The sequence below is a fragment of the Pistacia vera genome, unplaced genomic scaffold (assembly GCF_008641045.1).
Source record: "Pistacia vera cultivar Batoury unplaced genomic scaffold, PisVer_v2 Contig392, whole genome shotgun sequence".
NCBI lineage: Eukaryota > Viridiplantae > Streptophyta > Magnoliopsida > Sapindales > Anacardiaceae > Pistacia > Pistacia vera.
In genome coordinates, this window is record NW_022196215.1 from 244,296 (window position 1) to 270,139 (window position 25,844).

General features: G+C 34.4%; 6 protein-coding genes across 9 annotated transcripts; 5 read left to right on the forward strand and 1 right to left on the reverse strand.

Moving 5' to 3' along the window:
• Positions 1-66: 66 nt before the first annotated feature.
• Positions 67-3,624, forward strand: LOC116141093 (growth-regulating factor 4-like). Of its 3 annotated transcripts, XM_031426638.1 has the most exons (4): positions 67-397; positions 475-721; positions 2,795-3,261; positions 3,332-3,618. In XM_031426638.1, the coding sequence occupies exons 1-4, from the start codon at positions 223-225 to the stop codon at positions 3,358-3,360; spliced, it is 918 nt and encodes a 305-aa protein (XP_031282498.1). In that variant the 5' UTR covers positions 67-222; the 3' UTR covers positions 3,361-3,618. The 3 variants fall into 3 exon arrangements, with proteins under 3 accessions (XP_031282498.1, XP_031282499.1, XP_031282497.1); XM_031426639.1 differs by having other exon boundaries at positions 67-376; positions 2,795-3,624; XM_031426637.1 differs by having other exon boundaries at positions 2,795-3,623.
• Positions 3,625-4,600: 976 nt separating this feature from the next.
• LOC116141073 lies at positions 4,601-5,437 on the forward strand. Its single transcript, XM_031426620.1, has one exon. It carries the CDS (start codon positions 4,653-4,655, stop codon positions 5,373-5,375), a length of 723 nt encoding a protein of 240 aa, XP_031282480.1. The 5' UTR covers positions 4,601-4,652; the 3' UTR covers positions 5,376-5,437.
• A 122-nt stretch (positions 5,438-5,559) lies between these two features.
• LOC116141100 (cadmium-induced protein AS8) lies at positions 5,560-9,195 on the reverse strand. Of its 2 annotated transcripts, XR_004129735.1 has the most exons (5): positions 9,110-9,195; positions 8,776-9,022; positions 8,494-8,700; positions 6,166-6,244; positions 5,560-5,817 (listed from the first exon to the last, which is right to left on the reverse strand). XR_004129735.1 is itself a non-coding variant. In XM_031426646.1 (4 exons), the coding sequence occupies exons 1-4, from the start codon at positions 9,110-9,112 to the stop codon at positions 6,231-6,233; spliced, it is 471 nt and encodes a 156-aa protein (XP_031282506.1). In that variant the 5' UTR covers positions 9,113-9,195; the 3' UTR covers positions 5,898-6,230. The 2 variants fall into 2 exon arrangements, 1 of the variants encoding a protein (XP_031282506.1); XM_031426646.1 differs by lacking the exon at positions 5,560-5,817 and having other exon boundaries at positions 5,898-6,244.
• A 1,034-nt stretch (positions 9,196-10,229) lies between these two features.
• Positions 10,230-11,832, forward strand: LOC116141075. Its single transcript, XM_031426621.1, has 3 exons — positions 10,230-10,615; positions 11,467-11,562; positions 11,668-11,832. Exons 1-3 carry the CDS (start codon positions 10,256-10,258, stop codon positions 11,767-11,769), a joined length of 558 nt encoding a protein of 185 aa, XP_031282481.1. The 5' UTR covers positions 10,230-10,255; the 3' UTR covers positions 11,770-11,832.
• Positions 11,833-15,225: 3,393 nt separating this feature from the next.
• On the forward strand, positions 15,226-15,972 carry LOC116141080 (protein PAM68, chloroplastic; the record flags this gene model as incomplete). The annotated part of the gene is made up of 1 exon (XM_031426624.1): positions 15,226-15,972. A coding segment is annotated over one exon (543 nt), but the record flags the coding sequence as incomplete, so codon positions are not given.
• Positions 15,973-21,572: 5,600 nt separating this feature from the next.
• Positions 21,573-25,619, forward strand: LOC116141091 (protein BREVIS RADIX-like). The gene is made up of 5 exons (XM_031426634.1): positions 21,573-21,737; positions 23,766-24,154; positions 24,548-24,677; positions 24,983-25,344; positions 25,458-25,619. The coding sequence occupies exons 1-5, from the start codon at positions 21,621-21,623 to the stop codon at positions 25,534-25,536; spliced, it is 1,077 nt and encodes a 358-aa protein (XP_031282494.1). The 5' UTR covers positions 21,573-21,620; the 3' UTR covers positions 25,537-25,619.
• Positions 25,620-25,844: the final 225 nt, after the last annotated feature.

Genomic DNA, 25,844 nt, shown 5'->3' on the forward strand with positions numbered 1-25,844 from the left:
ATAATTTGAGAATAAAATAAATTATGGGGTTATGTTGCGTCATTTTCATTTTCAAAGAAGAGAACATAAACATAAAAATAATATTGTGTGAGAGGAGGAAGTAACAGATCCACCGCCCCCAGAGTCCATTGGAGGCGTCTGTGAGTCTGTGCATTTCATTTTCATGGAATCAAAACCTCTCTTTATAACATTTCAAATATAAATAAATATTACTCTAAAAATATGAGCACTAGTAGTTCAACTTCAGCTTTTACGGTGTCGCAGTGGCACGAGCTTGAGCATCAAGCCCTCATCTTCAAGTACCTCAAGGCCGGCCTCCCCGTCCCGCCCGATCTCCTTGTCCCCATTCGCCGGAGCCTTCAGTTGATCTCTTCAAGTTTGTTCCACCACCCCGCTCGTAAGCTCCTATTATTTGCTATTTTTTTTTATTATATTTATTTTCTGTTGTTCAGAGTTAGGGTTTTGGTTTTGTAGTGGGGTATTATGGGAAGAAAATTGATCCGGAGCCGGGGAGGTGCCGGAGAACTGACGGCAAGAAGTGGAGGTGCTCCAAAGATGCACATCCGGACTCCAAGTATTGTGAGCGGCACATGAACCGAAGCCGTTACCGTTCAAGAAAGCCTGTGGAATCACAAATTGGGACCACCGCTGCCCAAAATCCCATCACTGATTCAACCAATCTCTCACGCTCTCCCTATTGGATCACTAATAAAGACTACAGGTTCATCATTCTTCTTCTTTTTCTTCAGATCTGTTTGATCAGTTTATTCTTCTGTAACACTTTTTTTTTTTAGTTTAACCTTGTTTTATTGATGCGTGAGGCTTATAAATTATTCTGTAACATTTCTGTCTTATTTAAGGTGGGTTTAGGTGCACATCAAAGTCTTATTAAATACTTCAGGACATTTTGGTTGATGTTTTTGAGTATATTTAGTTAAAACTTGATTGGGGTTTCTGACTGATTCCTCTGATAAATTGGATTATATCATTTGTTGGATACCTTTTGAATTATATGGGCATCATTGTTGGGCTTACAAACCTAACATGGTTAGGAATTTTCAGCCAGTTTTTGGAGGCGACTCCTTCATTTGTTCATGGTTTTAGTTTTGGTGGTGGGTCATGATATGGATATGATTTCACCCTTTGGGATAGAATATTTGCACTGTTCTTTGGAGATCTGTGGTAAGTGGCATGTGCTTTGGCCAAGATATACAAGTTTGGAAACCTTCTTTTCCCTTGTTTTATGTTTTAAGGTTTTCCTCAAGTCGTATAGACTGATTTAATCTTTATAAAGAAATTTCACAGATCCTTTCCTTTTCTTTCTTATCTAGAGATACAATGGTCCTATGAATTCATATTTGTATCTAAATAACTAATAGAAGCTACATCAGACAAACATTAATATCGGGCATGAGTAAGTATCTAATATAATTGTAGGTCGCACATCAAATGCTGGTGCCATTTGACCTTATGCTCTTGCTAAAAGACTTTCTACTTGCACCTGAGGGGTACTTCTTGTCTAAGGATGACAAAATTCCTCTCATGTATGGGTCCCAGCCTCATTGAGGGGAGGACGAAAATAAATTTTGCCTAGTAGGGCCCAAATACCTTTTGGGTTGTAGACCGGGATGAGTAAGTATCTAAAAGTAAGGGACTTAATTTCTGTCCTAATAAAAATTTTCCTTTATAAACTTTTAAAAATAGTTCTGCTTATATAAAATTCGTTCTACTTTCATGCTATAATTTCGACAAATTTTTAATACTGAAAAATTGAAAATATAAACCACTCATAATGCTTATAACTTTTGTTGATCTTTCCTTGCAAGGGCAGAAATTTTTTTATTACTGATGAAGAAGTTTTAAGAGGGACAGAAGTTTGAGAATTCATAAATTGTTTGTTTTTCAGTTTTAATTAATATAAAAGCTTATTGGAACCATCATTTCTGACTAAATTTATAAGTTGTAGTTTTCAAACCAGTATGGTAGTACCTTTTTCTTATATATGTAAGCACAACTCTACCTTTTTTCTTTTTTTCTTTTTTTAAAAAAAAAAAATCTTTTTTTGCATGCTTCATGTTAATCATCTGTCAACCATTATGAAATTTTGTTGTAAATAGTATATGGAACTTTGTTTATAAGCACGTGTTTATGATTATGTTAACGAAAACGGCAGTGACATTGGATTATTCTGTTTCTTTAGGGCTGGAATATATTTGCTGACATTGCTGTCATGTTCAGTTCTTTTAACTTTTTACATTTTGTTGTCCAATCATGCATGAAAATATCAGTGACAAGATTGTCCATTGAAATGTCTTTATGAGGGAATATATGTCAAGCTTTATATCTCAACTAGTTGAGTATGGATTGTAACAGCTTGACATTTGATCATCTTAAGAAACCTCTAGTGAAGATGTTGGAATGTCAGTGAGCAAATATAAAACGGGTTTTAATATGCTGGGTTGTACAACATTATGGTCTTCTTATGTATACTAGACATAAGAAGAGAACATTCTTGTTTAGATTATGATTAATGTATACGTATTTCTCAAAATATTGTCAACTTTCTTGTGAATTCTTAAAATTTGGTGATTAAGAATTAAAAATAAGAGAGAAATTGAAGGGTACTTGATTTGATTTGGATGTGGGTTTACTTGTCTTGTAATTTGTTGCATTATTTGGTTGTCTTTTTTACTTTAATGGAGATCGGTTTCTTTTATGTGCTTCCTCAGTGACTTCTCAGTTGGGTAATTCATTGAAAGTAATTTAACGGAATATTGTATGTTTGGGGTTACAGGTGTGTCCAAGGACTGAAGCCTGAAGTAGATGATGATGTCTTACCGATAGCATATGAGAGTGTGAGGAGTTTTGGGATAAATTCTTCTGCAGATGGTGCATGGCATCTTACAGCGTCTGAAAATCCCTCAAACCGTCTATTGGATCAGAGAAATGGTGCATTACTTCAAACTAGTTGCTCCACTGTGCAGATGCTACAAGATTTTGACCCAATGACTACTGATGCGGCAATATCAAAACAACAGCAACGTTATTTCTTTGGCAGGGAGTTTGGCTCACCAAGGTCTGCCAAACAGGAGAATCAGTCCCTTCAGTCTCTTCCAAATGAGTTGCCTAAAACCATAGATTTTGGTTACTATCTGGATGATCAGAGAGCCAATAAGAACTCATCATCCACAACTCAACTATCGATGTCCATCCCAGTGGCTTCCTCTGAATTCTTTGCAAGGTCTAGTCACTCTTCAAAGGGTAAGCTCAATCCCACCTTGTTCAAAATATTAAAATTATGATTTCTTACCTTTATATTCATTTTATGCAGATGCCTCTCTGGAAAAATTTCTGAGTTAGAGATGTTATGGGTTTGTTAGGAGACCGGTCTAATTAATTGTCTTTGTATCATTATGTTTGAGTTCCCACTTTTGTTGCATTAGCAGCTTGTGTACTTATAAGTTGTGGGATTTAACTTTTCTCTGGAATCTAGCTGAATTATCTTCCAACTTGTAGTGTGTACTTAAGTTTACTGTCTGGAATAAATGTGCTACGAATTCGTGTTGCTTGAATATACATTGGTTTATCTGAACTTTTAATCTTTGAGATTTTTCATTGGAGTAAATTTGGTGTTAGCGGCATTTTCAGTGTCCGGCAGGTTGAAATTAAGCAAATTTGTATGTAAGCAATGGATCTTCACCTGCTGCTGTAGGTTCTTGAAGAGTTGCTTCATAGATTTTCCTTTTAGATGCATCGCAATTTTACATGTAACTGTGTCTGTCTAGTTCTCAAAGTCATTCTTGACCGTAGAACTTTGAAATTATAGCTGAAGTTGCAGTAGACCTTCATAATTCAATATGCATAAACCACATTTTCACTAACGTTGTCCAAAATACATGAACGGTGCTAAGGAATTTTGGTTATCCCACCCGCTATGACAGGTCCTCTCCTCAGCAACTCTGTTCGTATTTATATTAGTTTTTAATTTGATTTTTAGTTTATGAGTTTTAGTATTTTCTTCTAAAACTGTTGTATTATAGGTTTAGTAGTTTTTAACTTGTTTTTCAGTTAATGGGTTTTAATATTTTCATGTTTTTAAACTGTTGTGTTACAGGTTTATTAGTTTTGAATTTGTTTTTTAGTTTATGGGTTTTAATATTTACATTTTAAAAAATATATATATATATTGTATTATGGGTTTATTAGTATTTAATTTTGTTTTATGTTAATACATTATCAATATAAGCAATGATATATTTTCTAATGGAGCTATTTTCTTATAATATATAATTAATCTTTTGAATGTTTTCCAGCACATTTATATATTATTACGTGAATCAAATAAATTTAAGATATGTATAAATATTTAACCTCTGACTACTTGTGTAGAGCAGAAACTTCGCAATTTGGCTAACTGTCGATTGAAACTTCATGTCATATTACACTGCAAATATAGAAACTTTTCAATCAGTTCAGTTACACTACCTATAAGTTAGAACTGCCTCACCAACCGATGCTATAAATTTTGGAGATTATCATGGACAACCTTCGATTTCATCAACAACAAAAAAAATTCTTGCAAAAACATTCATCTCTCTTAGTTTCTCTTCAATTTGAAGTTCACTTTTTGTTAATTTCCTCATCAAAATCAAATGGAAGAACACCATGTCTTACCAGTATCCTATCATCATCGTTCACAAACAAAAGTCTATCCTCTGTCCAACAGCGACACGTCACAGCTCCATCCATCAAGGCCTCGTGTGCCCTGCGGCACGACAAGATTGGCAAAACTCACTGCCCTTCCAATCCTTATAATTGCAACCGCAATCTCGCTGACTGCCTTAGTTTGTATCCTCATGTACTTCACTCTTGGCCCAAAACTCCCAGTTCTTTTCATCAATTCAATGTCAGTCTCAAACTTATCCACCACCAACACTTCATTAAGAGCTAACTGGGATATCAACCTCACCTTCAAAAACTCAGACCGGTTGTGGGAAATTTACTTGGATTATGTGGATTGCATTATATTCTACCAAGAAGATTTCAGCCTGGCGGGGAACCACTCGGTTCTGGGCGCTGGCATTCAGCCTTTCAAGGTTAAAATGATGGAAGAAAACACAATGAATGTGAAATTGGAAACTGGGGATAGTGTGTTTTCATCAAATAAGGTCTTGAACAAGATAAACAGTGATAAGAGAAACGGACAGGTGATTTTTAATTTGTCAGTGAGAGCAAAAACTAGATTTGAGGGTGTTTCTTGGTTGTGGTGGACAGAAGGAGGAACTATAATTTATGTTTGTGTGGATTTAAATGTAGGTTTTAAAGATGAAAAAGGTGTAGGAATTTTAATCGGTGAGATACCCATAAGTTGTTGAAGCTTTTAGCCTTTTGCTGCTCTCCTCATCCTTTCTTAAGAGTTTTCTGTGAGTAAATATATGTGTTTTTGTGTTATTTTGCTGAAAATGGTGGATGTATTATTGGTTTTTTGCCATCTTTTTTTTCTTTGAGATAGTACAATGGCAACATTATTGAAACCTTCAAATGAGTCTCATCGGTTATAGTAATTAAAATATAATAATTCTTGTTATCGTTTAGTTATAAAATACACAACGGTTTTCTGTTTTTATCAAATATTATTTATCTTCATCTGTTGAAAGAGACCATTGCAAATCTGAGTGCACAGGACCGCTGGTACTGAGTGTGACCCTATAGAAGTATCAGGATGGCATTTTCCAATCTGCATTTTGAAGATACCTGTACTAGTGATTTAATGAATGGCAAACTCTGTTTCCCAGGATGTCTATAGTTGATGAAAACCTGCAACAGATGATCGCATATATGAAGAGGATGATTGCTTTTATTCAATAATTGATTTCAGAAGTCAACAAATACAACAATAAAATGAAATATCGTGCGTTCGTATTTTTCTCTTTTTCAAAACTTTAAAGAAGAAAAATATGTATACACATGTTGCAAGTTTTACACCCCCTGGAAGAAAACTAGGATCAAAGTTTTCAACAGAACAGAAAACTAGGATCAAATTTAGTAGAAAGCAAAGGTGATGGCAGAATAAAGTTGCTTGTTACTATTGCTAAGATACAACTTAATGATTCAGTGAGATATAATTCCAATATGTATAAAAGCATCAACTTCACTAAGATGCACCTTGTTACAATTCTTGCAAATCTATAAAGAAAATATGACCACATAGCTGACAGTTCCCCGTGGTATTAATCTTTTGGACCTGCAAGTGAGGGCATATACATGTTATTGTTTGATCCCATTACTTGTTAGCCAAAAGAAAATTATTAATAAAAAAAAAAAATTAACGCAATGAGTTCAGTTATAAATGACAGCTAGCTCTTGTTAAGGGACTATCCGATGTGAAGTTACAAAATTTGAGAGAAGTGCAGATTATGCAAGATTATGTGAACATAAGAATGGTTTCAGCATTTGTTAAGTCTCCTGAGTTCAAATCAGAAACAAAAACATCCCATAAAGCACACTTATAAAAATCAGCTGCAACACTAGACAAGACGCCACAAAATGCACTGGAGTAAGCATGTCAAACAGCTGTTAAATCTTTGGATCTTTCAGAAGGGAAGATGTCACAAATCTTTCAATGCTGCCCATAAATATTTAGGGGATCCAGCATGAGCAGTTCGTTTTTCTTTCCATATATTTTTTTTAATTTCTGATTGATGAGATTTGAACCTGATACTTATCATGATTAATTTGCATGATTAATTTGCCCCACGGGCATCATACTTTCATGTAAAAGAGGAATATATGAAGTACACAACTTATGACTGTTATTGCCTATTAAAACATTCTCTCTAACATTTCTGTCAAATTTTCTCCTCTTTCTTTCTCTTTCTGATAAATCCCAAGCCTAGTTAAACTAAGAATTGTCTCACTAAAAGGTGTACATTGTACAACAAGATCTCCCTACTCACAATGAACCCCAAAGGATCACCTCCAATCTCCTGAGGGACTAAAGCTTAAAAGTCACTCAAATTATGAACAGAAGAAGTACGGCTCAGAAGATTCAAAATTTTTAAACTGACATGATATTAAAATTCCAATAGGCAAGATACACATAATGGCCATTATGGCTTTCAGAGCCAGGTAAACAAGATAAAGGAAATATAATCTGCCAATCACAAACCCTGAAAGAAGCAAAATTCTAGATTTATTCTGTATATTACAGTTAGGGCAATGTTAACTGAGAAGAATGGTCAGGCAAATGGAATGCAATCAGTGATAATATGGCCCTTGGCTTATCAAAGAAGAAAGCCAAATGCATATTATCTATCAGTGCCTGAGTGTAAAGGCGAGGTGGAAAACATCATTCATTAGTTTCTTCACTGCCCTATTAAATTTAAATTCTGGTACAAGCTTTGTCAGGCTGCTAGGATATTCTGGGTGATTTCAGATCCACGTATTTGTTTGTTTCTATAACACTCTTCTGCTTTTAAGAGGAGGAAGAATTATGGAGTATGTATAAGGCAGATTTTTGGTTATTTAGAAGGGAAGGATGTAGAAGGATTTTGAAGATGGTTTTTTATTCAATAAGGCACACTCTCATAAATCACTATGAGCTTTTGCTTCCAAGGGATTTAAGAAACTTCAGTCATTCAAGAAAATTAGGAAGTTGTTCCGACAAGTAATGAGTTTCTATTAGTAGAAAACTGATCCACTTTTTATCATTCACTTAATACTTTTTTCTTGTTTGTTATCAAAACACAAATAGATTAAACAAGATCTTCTCTTTTAGTACAGTGTAGCGTTTGAAACTCTTACATATATTGATCTTTGCAAAACTATAATGATCATTTCTACCTATTAACATCAAACACTGTCTTAAAGATTTATTGCTGGCAACAACTCCATATCTAGCTTCAGATTTTCAAGTATCCATGTATCAAATTGAAGGAATTACTAGCCATGGGGTATCTAAGATATCCCCACATGAATCCAAATAAGTGGAATCAGACGGCAAACCTATTGATGGGTTTTCACAAGTAGAGACTTCAGTCTCTGGATATTGCTATCTTTCCTCAAACCTTTGCTTGATATACTTGAACTCAACATGTAGAACAGAACTCCACTTGGCTTAAAAAAGTACGAGCTGTTAAATTAAGGGTTTTATATCACTTATTATTCTCTATAACTTCACTGCTCAATGCAGCAAAGATTTTATATTGCCGAATAATGCCAACATTCGAGTCATGAATAATGCGACTAACTATTAGTTAGTCATCCAAAAAATCCTCGTAGGACACAAAATATTTATGCAAGTCAATTTCAAATTACCACTCTTCACCAGCATGCGTGCAGATGCAAATCCATGCAACTTCAATGGCAGCACAAAAGATATTTGATTGATATCAAAAGTGACTACTTTCACAATGAAATCCACATTCCAAGTACAACAAAAACCAACATTTTGACAATTCAAGTAAACGAAAAAAATCATATCTGCCGGCATACCTTTTCCAGGCCCCAAAAAACAAACAACAGATCTCCCAAAACCTTCCCAAATAGACTTAAGATGGACATCACTTTTTTGCTTGAAGCTAGAGAATCTTGCAGTAGCTTCTCTTTGCACCCCAGAAATATGATTCCACCCATCTCCCGCAACATTTTTTGCATTTGATAAAGCCAACTCAAACGCACCACTTCTTGTTGCATTAATAGCTGTAACAAAATAACACATGAAAAATCAATTAAAAACTTACATGTACAATTACATGTAAAGAAACACAAGCTCACCATTATAAGGAAGTTGAAAGATAAAGTTCGCCGGAAGACCAATGCCAACACCAGCAAAAGTGAAGCCAACACTGAACCCAACGCCGCACCCGGCTCCAACATAGCCAATCACTTCCGGCCCAAAGCCGGGACCCCAACCGACGCCGCACCCAATCCCCACGCCCATTCCCCAAAATGCTCCACGCGTTGGATGCACTGGGTTCCATCTCTCGTATCTCCTGAACAGCCCTTTTATTATCATCACTACCTGATGAAAGTAAATCAACCCTCTTAAGTATATCAAGAACCAATGAAAAAAATTAAAAACACGAACTTTTTTCTAAATGGCCATTACCATTAATCAAACTCTTCTAATTTTTATGGTTGTTTCTTGTTCTTTCTAAGACTGTAGCTATTGATTGTATTTATGTGACTCTGCTTTGCTTCTTTTTGCTGAGCGGGTGAGAACCATGAGCCACAAATTGGAATAGGGCCCGGTGCTACTGCGTTTTGGGCCAAACTGTCAATTTTAATTTTAGGCCTGCATGAAATTTTACACCCAATGTATCGCAAAAAGACATTTTTTTCCCTTGGTTTGAAACAGCCAACCCATTCTTCCTTTTCACCCACATTTTCCCACCCAATCAAGGTTTATCGGCGAATATTTTTACTTATAGACATTTAAAATATCACTTTATTATCTAAATTTATATTTTATTTTTTATTCTAGTATCGTTATAATCTTATACTATCATCATTCTTTTCTCTAATTATCACTCACAAAAACTCTTCAAACCCTATTCATGTTGACCCCATAAATTATCAGTAATCGAGCGATTAGGGTTTACATAATCGTCTATTTTAGTTTAAATTCTGACCAATCCCAACCATCAAAATCTAACCTTTCATTACCAAAAGACTCATCGGCCTCTCCTCTTTAAAAACCTCAATAACTTGAAACAAGTTTGCTCTCTGTTTGTTACCAAAATATAAATTTAGACAATAAAATAGTATTTTAAAAATGTGGATAGAAAAATGTCATTAAATCATTATTTTGGTGAGAAAAAGTTATTAACTTGGGATTAAAATAACTATAAATTGGAAATTTGGTTGATTCATAATGTTATATATATAAGGTGAATCGATAAGATTTTTTTTTTTTTACAATTAAGTTTTAAATTCTGAACTTGAATTCAAAAAATAAAGATAATATTAGGTATTTCTAAAACCAGGACGGAAAGTTGTCATTTTATTTGGCCTTAATTTATTAAAGGATAACTATTAATTACACCCGTGGTATTTTCTACAACTAATAAGTTTCAGTGGTTTTAATAATCTAGTAAAGACACCCCTAAAGTTTTGGCACGTGCCAGGTAGCACGCGGCAGGCGAGCTTTAAGAATTTGAAAAAACCCGCCACTTGAAATGCTAGATCCACCACACGCGGTAGTCAATACAGCACATTTAAATTAGAAATTGAAATTCGAAAATCAGCAGAGGAAATGGAGAGAGCGAGAAAGATAAAAAGAGCGAAAGTAAACGGGAAGTCGTCGTCGTCCTCAGCTTCTCCGGAAAGTCCAGACCGGTCTCCTAAATCAAACAAAACAACTTCGGCTTCAGCGTCCAAACACAAAAGCGGTTACAAGTATAAGAAGCCAATAGCCTCCGCTCTCATTCTGTCTCCATCGCCACCACCAGCTCCTATGAATTTCGGTAATAAAACCCTAAGCAACATATCAGATCTGAAGGAAATGGCGTCTTCGCGTTTGGATGATCTGAAACGCAATCTCATCGAACGTTCTCACTCTGAGATTCTTAAGGATCTCGAAGCTTCTCATTCTCGTCTCCACAAACGTTTCAAGGTAAACACACTTCAAATCTACTATAATAAAGTTTTTCAGAAAGCACTTTTTTAGAAAACATTTTTATTTATAAGCACTTTCTACAAAAGTTGTTTGATTGAATTTTCAGCGTTATTTAAGTTTAGAGATAGTAGTTTAATTGAGCATTGTCATTGATATTGAATTTGTGAAATTCGATCGGTCACTCTTAATTGAAGGCTTGACGTTTTCATAATTAGTAGATTGTTGGTAGAAACGTTTGAATTTCATCTCTCTGCAAAATTGAACTTACTATAGCTGTCTAGCTTTGAGCAACTGAGCTTGAATTTTGTGCAGTTCAGTTTTAATTTGTGAATTTTACTTGAATATTCAATTCGTTTTCGTCCCGAGATTGGTTTGAAATGTAATAATAAGAATTAGTTGGTAAAAACTATGGCGTTTTGATTGTATTCGTAAATGATGGATTCAATTTATGGAGATGTACATTTTAAATGCCTTGTACTATTTTCATGATAATATTATATTTATCTTAACAAATTATTTTCATGCTTTGAGAACATTCTACAAATCATAATTTTTTTATATTACTAACTTTTAGCGCCTAAATCCAAAAGTGAACTAGAGCATGAACTCTCTCCAGCTGCTTAAATTTTAATTGTTGCACAGTTGTCCTATTGAACAAAACTTTCACCCTTATTCTTTATATAAAGTTTCTCAGCTTCTTCTGGATGCCTTGTGCCACTTTGACCATTGTGGTTCTTATAAAACTAATAATAGTAACAGGTGGTATTATTGGGAGGGTAGATAACTATAAATGCATTAACATGTAATTATCAAAATTTTAACTCAGTATTCCCATTTTGATTTTATAGATTCAGACACAAACATGCCAGCAAATGATGGATGAAGCAGAGAAGGAATACAAGAAGATGACAGAAAGAATTAACAAAAGTCAGGAAGCAATGAAGGTGCTTTTTTGTGCTCAACACTAAACAAAAAGCAATCAAAGTTCATCCATAATTTATTTTCTATATTTAAAGATCTGATTTTCCTTTTCGCTATTCGTTTATCAGGCTTCATATGTAGAGATCATGGAGGATGCACAAGCCACTGCTTCTAGTAGTAATATTTTATTGCTTCTTTTGTTTATATTTGAATATTTTTTGCTAATATGAAGCTCTATGTGTCCTATACTGAGAAGTGACACTGTTTGGATGATAATTTTAGTTTGAAATGTTGCCTTGAAATATCTTGAAAGCATGGGCCACCAAAAAAGAAAATGATACATTACAAACTACAATTTCTTTTGTTTTACAGGTTCTAAAATCAGGTATGATTCGACTGTAGATGTTAGATTCCCTTTATGTATCAACAGATTTTCAGATCATGCATTAATTAAACTTGATTAACTCGTGTTTTGCCTATAAAATATTGTTTCAAATCTATTGTAACAAAAACGAAAATTGACCTATGATTAGGAATGAAGATTTACAGGTCAATCATAGACATAGAGATTATGTAAAAACAACTACAGGGTACAAACTAACTGTATTTTAGCAGTTTATTAATCACTGCTTCATTATTCTTTTAGCCTTTAATCATTTGCTCTTCATTTGAAATTTTCCAGTGTGCAAAAAAACCATCCCGGAAATTTCAAGTTCTTTTGAGAAAGCAGTCGGTACTCTCCAAAGCCGTTTCGGGATTCAGACAACCTAGAAGGCTAGAACTGATTTCTTCTGGCCATTCCTTGATAGAACTCTTGGGTGAATATTTCTTCAATTTCTTTTTCTCATAGTTCAAGAGTATTACGCATTTTATATACGCCACATTTATCAAATATATTGATTCTTTCAATGTCACTACTAGCTCTTCAGAATAACATGTTGAAATTTTATCAAACGTAAAGTAATATGCCTAACATCATGACCGCCATGAACACTGGGATGCTATGGTTGAAACGTTTCTCTTGATTTCTTTTCTTTTTTTTTTTTTCTGATCGATTTCTATATTAAAGTTAAGCATTAAAGAACAATGATGGTAAATATTTGTTATATATCATATATAAAAATATAAAAAAAAATTACACAATTTAAGATTGCCATTTTATGCCATATGAATGCTTTTAAGAATCGTAAATCAGGCAACGATTTGAAGAATTCATTTTGGAGCTGTAACATATCCACTCTGTTGAAATGATTTAATTTATTTATTCTTTTTTTAATATCAAAATAAGACAATTTATCTTCCTAAATCCTAATTTTATACTTTTAGAGAACATCGTGTGTACATAGATAATATTAAAACATTTTGGTATGAATGAAAAAATCGAGGAGCATTTCCCTTTCAGATTCATGGTTTCGGTAGGATTTATCTCCTTCATGGGTGTTCACTTTAAAGACTTTAATGTTGCTACGACAAGGATGAGGAGAAACACTAGAAACTTATTTTAAGCAATTTCGACCAATGTGGGTTCGTGGTGAAGACTGGTTATAATTGCGCCCTTGATTATGTAAAAATGGCCTTTGCCATAGGATTATAGCTTGTCGTAAAAATCAACCATTTGATGTAGAAGAAGCCATTATGGGAGCGAAGCGTTTTCCCAAACCCAAAGAGAATCTCCTCTTCAACCGTGATCAATGTTAATCCACCTTTGTGTCTATCATCTTTTTTCAAAGAAAAATAAAATACTTTAAATGATCGGAATGCCTATGTTCATATACTTCTATCTTTAATTAGTAAAGTTTAGGGGATATACTGAAAATTTTGAACAAATATGGATATTACTGATCCGTTTCAAAATTTCAGGGTTGGGTGAAAATAAATAAATATCTTATTTAAAAGGGAATTCACACGTGGCTAATAAAATTATTACCCCACCTTACATGTAACCTTATCCCTTACCTCTCTGTGTTAGTTAATGGCGGGTTTCAGCTCAATAACGAAACATGAAGTCTTTTAGATCAATCAGACCAACAATAGTTTAGCTCTCCCTCGTCTTTCTCATAAAACCCAAAGCTACTGAGTTGCTCCTCTGAACCATAGAAAATAAATAAAAGAAGTGAATGAATGGCTGCTATAGCATGGCCCTATAAACTCTGTCAAACGCAACCCACTTCTAAGGTAAACTCTTTCTCTTTCATTAATGTCTTTATTGGCTACTTTTTATTCTAACTTTGGCTGATAATTGAGGGTCTTTTCATTATTATTCTATAAGTCTTTCAACATTGTTTAGATTTTTATACTTCTTGCTGCATTCTGCCTCTAATAGGAATACTGGGTAGTCTTTGACAATGAATTCCATTTCGATTGCTAATCAAACCTGAAAACTGCATTAGCTCTGAGCAAATTATATCATTAACTAATCAGTTAGCAAATTTATCACATTGAGTCTTCATGTACAGTGGCAATTTTTTTCTCCTTGAAACCCCCGAATCCGTATCAAAATGACCCAGTTTCTGTCTTCAATTCACATGTCCCTGATTCAGCTTTGCTGGTCTGGTGGTTTCACGGGTTCACATTTCACATGTCCCTGATTCTTCATGTACAGTGGCAATTTTTGTCTCCTTGAAACCCCCCCAATCCGTATCAAAATGAGTCAATGACCCAGTTTCTGTCTTCAATTCACATGCCCCTGATTCAGCGTTGCTGGTCTGGTGGTTTCACGGGTTCACATTTCATCATAATTTAGACCATTTTTGCTTTTTAAAGCTATAGCCTGTCCTATTGCCATAATCATAGAAGTGGGTTTAACATAATAATTTCCTTGCTTTGTGGTGTCGTTAATTGTAAGTTTGTAACCTGAGTATGTTTCTGCTGGGTTGCACAAAGCTTATGGTCAGGAGAATTAACTCATCAACTTGGTCAGAATCCATACTTAACAATAGACTCCAAATGGATACATCCAATGATATAGATGGATCTAACAAAATCAAACCGTTATGGCTTCTGCCTTATAGTGTATATTGGCACAAAAAACTCAAAAATTTATTGTGCGGTCCTGTACTGTTGCCATCCTTGTCTTAACCAGGGTGATTTTGGTGTATTTACATGTCAGGAAAATGGTCAGTCATCCTGAGCCAGAGGATAATAAAATAAATATGGTAAACAGTTTGCAGATTGGAGTTGTATTTTTGTTCAACTGTAGTTTAGGGTTTTCATTTAGACTCAAAACTGCAGGCATAGAACTTTGTTAGATGAGCTTTAATTATACCACACAAAAGAAGTGAATAGTTGTCTGTCTTCCTGTTTAAGCCTGAAAATTGTTTTTGACTGCCACTGGTGCTTTATTCCCCAAGAGCTTAGATTGGTCAATGTTTATAATTCATCTTTTAAACACGAATGATGTATTCTGAAGTGATGAATTTCATAATTTATTATGTAAGGTTTCATTTAAGTGACAGCAAAATTTGTTGATTTATCTATCTCATTAATTTTGCTGATATTGTCTTGAAAATAATCAGTTACCTGCAATCTTGCAGAATGATTGTAATTATGAACTATCAAAATCAGTTCCAAAGCTTTGCACCTCATCCATCAAATGTGAAATGAGTCACACATATTTAAGAAAGGAGAAAGGCGCGGAATTCTCTTCACTTACAAGAACACTACCACCCTTGACGTCCGCATTCTCATCCTTGTCTATTCCAACCAAACAACTTTCCGAATTTCCAATTTCCAAAACAAATCCGAACCAATACCAAACTCACTTATCACACTCAACAACCTTATATGCCACCTTGAATAGTCCACGAGGCTTTGGACCTTCACCAAAGAAAGCAAAAAAGATGAAGAAGTCAAAGCCCGACAATGATAGCGATGATGAAGGTGAAGAAGATGAAGAAGATGAACGAGAAGAAGGCGTAATACCGGAGATAGTAACCAACAGAATGATCAGTAGAATGGGGTTCACAGTGGGAATTCCCCTGTTCATAGGACTCCTGTTCTTTCCATTCTTTTACTATCTCAAGGTTGGTTTAAAGATTGATGTTCCTACTTGGGTGCCCTTCATTGTTTCATTTATCTTCTTCGGGACTGCACTTCTGGGGGTAAGTTATGGCATTGTATCGTCTAGTTGGGATCCATTGAGGGAAGGCTCACTCTTGGGTTGGAATGAGGCGCAGAAGAATTGGCCTGTTTTTTGGCAATCTCTTTGGGGTGGATCTCGTAAGAAGTAGGACTTCACATTTTCTTTTTGGTTTCTATATGAACTAATTAACAAGTTATCTCTTTTTCCTTTTTTTGCCTGATAGTGGCAGTGATGTTGTTATACTTAGATAATCAAAGTAAATTTGATGGGTCTTGCTTGTGTAAATTCTTGATTCTATCTATCTTCGCAATACAAACTGGAATATATTAGGCAAATTTTAGAAATTTATTTGACTTCTAATACAAGAAAGAAAGAATATATATAACACACCCTTTTTTGTAGATTCATTTGAATTTAGTGGGTTGTTTTGTTGGCTTCTAAGTTTTCAAGAAACAGTACTTTCTTAATATTCTTATATTCCTTAAGAAAATTATATATAAATAGACTATAGTAAACCTATAGAGCTTCGCTGGTTGCCAATTCGGAACATCTCTTTCAAAAAAAAAAAAAGGAAAAGAAAAAAAGGCTTGGGACAGAGATCTCTCAAATCTATAGGAGCTTTAAACAAATTCTGCAACCTTAACACAAGCATCTCTGGAATTATCAAACAAAACATTATTTTGTCAGATATTCTATGTTAGAGCAATATTGTTATTCCAATTCAATGTTTGTATGGGAATATTATTGAAATGGTGACAATAGGTGTAAGCATAATTGAGATTGTCATTCCATTCTCTTATCTTCAAACAAAAAAGAATATATTAATTGAATTCAGTCCAATGTACGAATCGGGAAAATTGTCCTAGTATTGATTTCCCTCCCATGCAGTCCAAAACAGCTAGGCAAATCTTTTTGGGCCCCCATTAGTTAAGTGTATCCATAAAATTCAGGTGACTGCCTTTTCATCTACATATATACAATCGAATATCGCCTTTGTTGTTTTCTTTTTTTCTCTTTTCCATATAAAAATTTCACCTGCGTTTGCTTCAATAACTGCCCTCTTCAACAAAATCAAACCAAACAGGCCATAACCATCTCTAGGCGCATGGCATAATTTCCACTGTAGGATTTGAATCTCAAAAGTTTGAGGAAGACGTTAGTATAGTAATTGACCAAGGGAGTAAAAGTTTATATGGTTAAAAAATAGTCAAGTTGGAATGGTATGGGTCTCTTCTTTTAACAATGAGTAAGTTCATGTTTTTTATCTGAAACAAGAAATCAAAAGATAGATATAAAATCAATCAAAGTAATCAATCAACACATTGGAAATAGGGAAAGACTTAGGATTTAGATTAGATCTAACTTTAGAATAGATCGCTGAATTGCTTTATAATCACTTTTCAAACCCCATTATTTTTTTACTTCTTCAAAACCCCCCAACGTTTTAATCCCATTATATGCTTTTAATTAAATTCATATTGTTACATTACACAACTGGGGTTTTTTGTCTTTACACAAAGTAAAGCATATGTGAATAATAAGAAAGTTGTTAAATAAAGTAATGGAGTGGCTTTGAATTTGTTTCTTTAAAACCAAACAAATGGGAAAATCAAAATCATTTTGAGAGAGTCAGAATATGGAATGGAATGGCTTTGGAGTTGGACATTGACTATGCTTTTCTTGCTTAACAAGATCTTCTTAGAACCTCTTTACCTAAAGCTTGGCTTTCCATATCCTGCCATGTGGCATCCCCATTTATTTTTATTTTTTATTTTAATACCCACCTAGAAAAATGATTGTTTTAACGTGTATTATTATTAGAACACAATAAAATTATTTATTTTAATTAAATAGGTGTTTGTTTGGTGGAAGAGAAAATAGAAAGAGAAATGAAATTGGGTTGTTTTTGTTTTGTTGTCCCTCTATTCCAAGCATTCTTTGCTTAAAGAGGGGTTAGCCCCAGAAGAGAAGGAATAAAGCTAAGGACAAAAACAGTGGGGTTAAAGTTAAAGCATTTCTCATTCTCATTTCTCTACACAAAAACAAAACGTTACTTCCCCACTATGCCTTCCTATCCTATTCCTACCTGACAACCGACAATAGCCAGTTTCATTTCTATTGATTAAAGTACTCTCTGCTCTACCCCCTTCAGTTTCACCCTTTTGTCACCGCTCACCCCCGGTTAGTCAGTCCCCAGATGTATAATGCTCTGCTCCCGTACTCTAATCTCTCTGTCCCAAAAACAATAAAAAATTTTTATTTTAACTTTCGTCGCTAATTTTTCATAAATTACATGTTTATTCAAAAAGATTATAAATTTGACACTATAATCCCTTTCAAACTTTTACTTAACTATCGTTTAAGGCAAAATAAAAAAACCAATAGGCTTTTTGCTGTGGGTTGACAAGATTGAAGATGTTGTAATTTTCCAATTTAGATATCTAACAAGATGGTTGATTCCCTTTACCTCCAAAGCACTATAAATAAGTACATACTTGATTGGACTTGAACATATACGGAGCCTGTCCTTTTAAAAATTTATTATTATAAATTTTGTACTTTGTCCTCTGTATATTTCTTTGTTTTTTTTCTTTTTTTTTTTTTTTTTTTTTTATTAGTGCTTTAATTTAATTTGTTATCTTTATTTTCAAATCAAATCCAATTGCCAGTCTTTTGCTTCCCCAACGACAACGTCACTCCATTTTTAGTAGAGTAAACGACATATTCTCACGATATCCCAAATTGGTATATCAGGTTATACTTATTCTTCCTTCAGATAAAAGTGTTAACAATTTTTAGGGTTTAGAGGGTATCATTACCCTTAATCCTAAACCCCAATTTAGTTTTACAAGGGTTTGTAGTGATTAAGGGTGTTTTTGACATAATTTAAAAATAAAATAGTAAGTTTTATAATTTTTAGGGTTTAGAGGATGCAATTACCATAATATCTTTAATCCTAAACCCTAATTTGTTTTAACCCCTAAATTAGTAAAATTATAAACTTATTATTTTATTTTCAAATTATGTCAAAAACACCCTCAGTCACTACAAACCCTTGTAAAACACAGCTCGATCTAGGCTATTTTTTACAGCGTCGAACCCCGTGGTTACCTCCATCACCTTCCCCGTAGTTCGTCATCGAAAACCCTTCTGGTTCCTGACTCATTGGCCCCTCCAAACGCCGACGCCATTAGGTCTAAGGTTTCGGTGTTCTTCGCTGGATTCTGGTCGATTCCGACAGCAAAAATCCAATTGGACACCACCACTGCAACCACCATCTCCAAATCTATAAAACCCTATGTCCCCAACAACTGTTTCGCCGTTGTTCGCTGGCTGAGAGTTAGTGTTCATCGTCCGTTTTTTGGTGAAGTGGTGGACAGCAAACGGTGAGCTGCCGTGACTGGGAAGGTTAGGGGTTTTGTAGGGGAGGATGCAATGAGTCAAATTGTGGTGGTGGTTAGGGTTTTCACCGTTCAAAACGGCCGGAAACTGGCAACAACCAGTCGCATATCGCAACTGTCCTGGTTGGCGATCGTTGAGTGATGAGGGGTTGTGAAGGGTATGGTTTTGTAGAAGGGAGGATGAGGGTTCAAATGGTGGTGACAAAGGTGATTTTGGGTGGAAGAATCTCCTGAAAAAGAGCAAAAAACGTTGGGGACGTCGTCTACTAACGTGCGCTGAATGACTGTTAGAGGCGACGGTATGCTAATGTGCGTCACCCATGTAAAATGACCAATTTACCCCTTTACTGTTACATCAAATATTTTTCCATCACTTTAAGGATGAAAATCTGGAATAAATGTAACATGAGATACCAATTTGAGATTTTGTCAAACCTGGGACTATGTCATTTACTGTTTTTAGTATAAAATTTATTAATGCCAATTTTTCTTTTTTTGTAAAATTAATTGCAATATATATTTCTAAAATATCTTCACCTAATGAGTCCTTGTCATTGATTTATCTTGATTTTGGGCCTCATTATAATTACGAGAAATAATTTCAATTAAATATTTCCCTCTTTTGAAATAATCAAAATAAATAATTTGTTTGCACAAATACCACCAAAATTGTAAAAATTTCATATGTAGAATTTATCTAATTATATTCTAAATTTTTCCACCTTAAAAAATTATAAAATCCACCAAACTCAAACATAACATATAACCTGATGTGATTGTTCCTAACCTGTCAAAATATCTCATCATCAAATCCTAGCCTTTCATTTCATCCATTGCTTTTCCACCTCTCTTCTAATGCCACGTACTCTACTTCCCAAACACGTAAGAGATCCCTCCCTTGCATCACCTAGACATCTAGGTCCCACATGTCCTCACTCATCAGGACCAAAGTTTTTTTCAAAAAAAAAAATCCTCCCTTAACCAAACGGTTTCTGTTCACGTATACACGAATCAAACTTTCACGTTTACGTTATTTAACGGATGTATTTAACGCCGTCAAAGCCCCTCTCTTGTATATATATACTCGAACTCCAACACGTTCTCCCTTCTTGTAACGTAAAACCCGGAGCTGTATATCCGAAACTTTCCTTTTCTTTTCCCGTTTCGGATTCAAACACTGGTATATCGCCGATACATCGCTGGCGTCTGTCTAAATTTTTTTAGAAGATTCTTGAGTTGATTCTGTGGGCGAAATTGAAGGGATTATGATTATTACTGAGAAAAATTAGTGGTGTTTCAGCTGGAAAAAAAAAGTAAAAAAAGAGCTGAGAATTAATGCTGTACAATCTCCGTTTTGAGCTACTATCAAGGAGCAAGTTGTTTGCAGTAAAAGGTTTGATCGAGGTAAGTGTTTTCTCTTCACTTTCTCAGCAACCAAACAGAGCATCACTTTTGCTTTTGTTTTGTTTTTTTTAATTTTTGGTTCTTTTAATTCTTTATTCTACTCACTTTATTTCCTCAAAAAACAAAGAAATAAAAAGTGTTTTAGATTGAGATATGATTTCAGATCTTGTTAAAAGAGTTCACGCAAGTTGCATTTTCCATTATGTGAATTTTCTTCAGTGGCTTTATTTCAAAAGAAAAATAATGCAGAAGAATTAACGTATAAATGTAGTTAATTTTATTGAAATTTCGAATTTATTTGAAGTGATGACTGAGAGTAAAGTTTTGCTGAGAACGAAGAAGGACGACTGAGGAGGAGTTGTTTTGAGAATTAAGAAGACAGCTAAGAGAGACCCAAAAATAAAAATAAAAATAGAGCTTGCTGCTTTCGGCTTAGGTAAGTCGTTTTCGAATAATAATGGATGCAGATGTACTGTGTGTTTTTCAATGAACAAATATCAATGTGATTCTTCTTCTTACTGTTTCTCTTGTCTCTTTGTCTTTTCATCCATTGTTTTCATTTCTTGACATTGCTTCAGATTGGTCCACTGTCATTCACAAACATTAAACAATTTAAAAAATATAAAATAAATAAATAAAACTATATATTTTGTGAGTATTTTTTTCATTAATATTTTGTTATAAACTTCGGCTCTTCACAGGAGGTTGATTTTGATTATTCTTTAATGGGGCTTTTTCTACATTAAAGCAGAATGCTCAGTGAGTCTCCATCTAATTTTAGACCACTTTGAGAAGTGGCATGTCCCCATTTTGTTTCTTTCAATTATTGACTGCCTATAGTTTAAACATATTTTCTTGGTCTTCTCTGATCCCGAGCTCCCTCCTTTTCTTTTTTCCTTTTGTCTTTCCCCAAAACCCACATTCATCATGATTCCCAAATCTTCATCTCTTTTGATTCTTCCTCATTCATTGTCATTCATCTTGCTGTAAAATAGACGTTACAAATAAATTAGTAATTAATTATTAATAAAGATTCCTGCACCTGCAACATAGAGGATCTGGAGAATGATTGTTTTTATGTGTTCTGGGTATTGTGGTAATTTATCTTTGATTGAATTTGCGCAGGGGTGAGATAAGTAAAAAAAAAAAAAAAAAAAAAAAAAAAAGAAGAAAAGGAAAGGAAAGAGAGGGGAAGATGTTTACGTGTATAGCATGTACGAAGCAAATGGCAGATGGTGGGGAGGAAGTAGAAGGAGCGCGTGGGAGTGGCACGCCTAGTACAAAAGAAGCCGTCAAAAGCCTGACGGCGCAGGTTCTTTTCTTCATCTTCTATCTAAGCCTTTCTTTTTCAGTAAAAACAAACAAAATCATAACTCCATTACCCCCCCCCCGGCATATTTTGTAGGGACCATCACCACCATTCCTCTTATGCCTATCTTAATCCATTCATTTTTTTTATTAATTTAGGAATAAATAAGCTAGTAATTCTATTTTTATTTTTAGTTTCTTTAGCCTTTAGGTTTAGGCAATAGACGAGGTTAGGTTCATGTGTGATCGTGTGTATTTTATTTTTATGTGGTGGATATTAATTAGTGTCACATACTCATATGGATAAATGACTACCTCTTGCTGTAGCTTTTGTTTCAGTAATCAGTACCCACGGTAATAATAACTTTGACCATCACGTGATTGGCGTCCCATTTTTTTATTTTTTTTTTAATTCTGAATCTTTTTATAAATATACAAGAGACAAATAAATAGTAAGTTTTTCTTACTTAAGTCTTTCGTACAGTCATAAAAAGGAGAGTTTTTGTGCATAAAATAAAAGATTCCTTTGAAACTTTGATCAGCAACGTAATCTTCTTCTCTGAGCTTCGCTGAAAAGAGAGGCTTTATTTTTACTGCATTAATATTTTTATCGTCAAGTCTGTCTCTGGCACTAGGGTTTTGAGCCTACTACTCCCTGTAACTAGAAAAAGTTTTCGAAAATTTGCTGTCTTCTTGAATGCATTTTGTTTTCGTCTCGATGAGGCACAATAACAGTGCAACAGACCCACTGCAGTTTTTAGTTCTGACATAACACTGGCTCATTTCTCAGCTTCGTCAAAACCCTTGACTGCAATATTGCAATTTATGATTGATAAAAATTCAAAAAAATATATATGAATAATAATAGGGAAATATGTCATGTTATATTGTGAGTCTATGTTGGACCTTTTATTTTAAGATCGACTTTAATTAGTATTATTAATTACTATGTAGTAATATTATGTTATGTTACAATTTAATTTATTATTTCTTTTCTCAATTTTTATTTCTATTAACATAAAACTAACGATTTGTAGGTTATAAAATTGAATAGACTGACTTTAAAGATGAGAAATGAAGGGTAAAAATAAATAAATCTTATTAGATATTTTAAAATATATGGCACCTTACACCTATGTTAATTTTTTTTTTTTATTTAGTTTCAAATGATGCTATAAATCTTAATATTATTTCAATGTTATTCTGATGTAAATTTACGATTGGTATGTTTAGCTTATATGATAATCATAACACTTTCAATTTCGATTAAGTTTTATTTATCAAAATCACTATTGAAATTGGGTGGGCAACCTCTACCAAAAGTTACATCAAAAAGAAAAAACTGTGTGCACTATTTTAATACCATGATATAACTATATAATAATTATAATAATCTTTAAGGTCGGATCTTAAAATAAGGGTCCCATAGAACTTGTAATTGTAGGACAGAATAGTGGCAACATATTCCTACTTAAGCAATAGTCGAAATCTTTATAAAAAGACTAGTGGTTTTAGAAAAAGATTTTCAATGTCCTTGCCCCTGTCCCACATTGAATTCTTGTCGATGCATAGCGATCCAAAAAAAAAAAAAAAACTTCGAAATTGCAATCTAAATTGACAGCCAAAGCAGGCCTCAGGATTTTATGTAGCAGAAAAGTACTTATTCATTTTAGACTCTTTCACCATCTGGGTTGATTAGTTTGACCAAATATGTTCAGGGAATTTCGTTGACCAAAAATAATCATGTAGACAACATTATCACATCTCTCTTATGCTTATCAAAAGGAGTGTATCGAATTCATGCACCAGATGATATAGTACAATCCTGATTGTCGATTAATCATGAATTAATATTAATTGATGGTCAGAATTACGCCACGTCATTCATTGCATGAATTCGATGTGCTCCTTTCGGTAACTGTAACATTACTTATAGTTAAAATATAATTATGAAACTGCATCTCAATTTCATTTACTTGCTTGCATTGTGATAAAATGTTCCAATGATTTAATTTGAACTTGTATTATGCAGATCAAAGATATGGCATTGAAATTCTCTGGTCGGCAATGCAAACCATGCACGGGGTCTAGTAGCTACAAGAAAGGGCAGAGGCCTTATCCGGATTACGATGTGGCTTCAGAAGGTGTTCCATATCCGTATCTAGGAGGTGGGAGCTCAAGTTCGACGCCTGCATGGGACTTTACGAGGCCTGGTCATCATCCTACTGGGAGGTCGGACACTAGATTTACTGGCGCATTTGGCGGTGGAGGGATGGATACTGCCTCAGTCCAATCTTGTGATGTGGTGCTAGACGATGAGGATGAATCCAAGGAGTGGATGGCACAAGTGGAGCCTGGTGTTCACATTACTTTTGTTTCTCTTCCTAACGGGGGGAATGATCTAAAACGAATTCGCTTCAGGTATGCAATTAATAAATTACCGTGAACTTAAAGCCTATACATTGAAAATTTCCAATGTTAGTTTTTGTTGAAAGCTAAGATATTTCAGCTGGCATCTGTTACTGGCCACAATATAAAGCTAAAAGTAGTTCTGAAGTTTTATTACTGCTTATGTTGGTAATTTTTGGCTTCCTTTACTATACTAAATTGATATTTCAAATTGTATTATTTATGAGGCAATGCATAAACAATAGAATTGACAAATGGGCTCATATCAAGTATTTTATATTGATAGATCAAATATGAAAGAAATTGAACCTTAAGTTTCTCCAATTGTCTTGAAATTTTTATAGTTGATACTCTAGTAACTAACACACGGACAAACTAATTTTATTGGGGCATTTTAACTTGAAGTCGAGAGATGTTTAATAAGTGGCAAGCACAACGATGGTGGGGTGAGAATTATGATCGAATCATGGAGCTTTACAATGTACAGAGATTTAACCGCCAAGCTCTTCACACTCCTCCAAGATCTGAGGATGAGGTAACTATACTCTTTTACATCATTTCCAGGATATTGTACACTCATTGATAACCTTGTTTAACCATGAGTAACTGCACTTTTAGATTCTCCAGAACTTAATAAATAGGTCCAATTCGATAGGTGTGGTTGAGGTAAACTGTAAAAGTAAGTTTATATGAAGATGTAAAGAATGAGATCTTATTCTACTAGTAAAGACATTGATGCTTGTAGACAACTTAATGCCACTGTTACCTAGAATCATTTATATTTCTATTCATATGCATATTAACTGATTTGGAAACCATATTGATATTATAACCCTCCAGGTACACAGAGATTCTAATTACTCAAGGATGGAATCTGCAAGGGAAAGCCCAATGGGCTCATCAATGAACAGAGAATGGATGCCTAGAAGCCAATATAAACCCTCTGGATACCCTATGGATCATGGTGGCAGCCAGCATTACAATGCCGGATCAAGTGCTTACGGTGGAACTGGTCCGAGAGGAGACACATCTTCTTTTGACGCGTCACGAACAACAACCTCATCCCGAGATGAGCCCTCTATTTCCGTTAGCAATGCCAGTGAAGTAGAGACAGAATGGGTTGAGGAAGATGAGCCTGGAGTCTATATTACCATCAGACAATTAGCTGATGGAACTAGGGAGCTTCGGCGCGTCAGATTCAGGTAATGCAGATACACATCCTCCACAAACAAATTGTTATTTCTGAAACTTTTTAAAAATCAATGTTGAGTTCTTACATGCATTTACACTAAATCTTCATTCTGGTTCTGCACAGTCGAGAAAAATTCGGAGAAGTGCACGCGAAGTCGTGGTGGGAAGACAACAGAGAAAGAATACAAGCTCAATACCTCTAAAGTATTATGAATTTACAGGCCATAACTTATAGAGGGTGCAGTTGGACGTCCTGGGAAAACATAGATATATATATATATATATATATATATATTTATAAAAAAAAAAAGCTCATTCAGTTTTGTTTGGTAGCTTGTAATGAGTAAGAAAAGGTCTCATCCAATAGGAAAATGAGAAGAATTAGTATTTACCACTTGAGATCTTCATTTATTAATTATTATAGACAAAGAAATCATATCATACTTCACATTTGTAGTGCCTGCTACATTTTTTGTATTGACAAATACTTCTCCCCGCTGTCCAAATGTGC

What these genes read in the sequence shown, in the direction of transcription:
- LOC116141073 (XM_031426620.1), top strand. Translation starts at nt 4,653, where the DNA reads ATGGAAGAACACCATGTCTTACCAGTATCCTATCATCATCGTTCACAA.
- LOC116141093 (XM_031426637.1), top strand. Translation starts at nt 223, where the DNA reads ATGAGCACTAGTAGTTCAACTTCAGCTTTTACGGTGTCGCAGTGGCAC. An exon ending in TTTGTTCCACCACCCCGCTC is followed by an intron (nt 398 to 474) that starts GTAAGCTCCTAT and finishes TTGGTTTTGTAG; the next exon opens with TGGGGTATTATGGGAAGAAA. An exon ending in ATCACTAATAAAGACTACAG is followed by an intron (nt 722 to 2,794) that starts GTTCATCATTCT and finishes TTGGGGTTACAG; the next exon opens with GTGTGTCCAAGGACTGAAGC.
- LOC116141075 (XM_031426621.1), top strand. Translation starts at nt 10,256, where the DNA reads ATGGAGAGAGCGAGAAAGATAAAAAGAGCGAAAGTAAACGGGAAGTCG. An exon ending in GTCTCCACAAACGTTTCAAG is followed by an intron (nt 10,616 to 11,466) that starts GTAAACACACTT and finishes TTGATTTTATAG; the next exon opens with ATTCAGACACAAACATGCCA. An exon ending in AAAGTCAGGAAGCAATGAAG is followed by an intron (nt 11,563 to 11,667) that starts GTGCTTTTTTGT and finishes TTCGTTTATCAG; the next exon opens with GCTTCATATGTAGAGATCAT.
- LOC116141100 (XM_031426646.1), bottom strand. An exon ending in CTTTCAACTTCCTTATAATG is followed by an intron (nt 8,701 to 8,775) that starts GTGAGCTTGTGT and finishes ATTTTGTTACAG; the next exon opens with CTATTAATGCAACAAGAAGT.
- LOC116141091 (XM_031426634.1), top strand. Translation starts at nt 21,621, where the DNA reads ATGTTTACGTGTATAGCATGTACGAAGCAAATGGCAGATGGTGGGGAG. An exon ending in TCAAAAGCCTGACGGCGCAG is followed by an intron (nt 21,738 to 23,765) that starts GTTCTTTTCTTC and finishes TGTATTATGCAG; the next exon opens with ATCAAAGATATGGCATTGAA. An exon ending in CTAAAACGAATTCGCTTCAG is followed by an intron (nt 24,155 to 24,547) that starts GTATGCAATTAA and finishes TTTAACTTGAAG; the next exon opens with TCGAGAGATGTTTAATAAGT.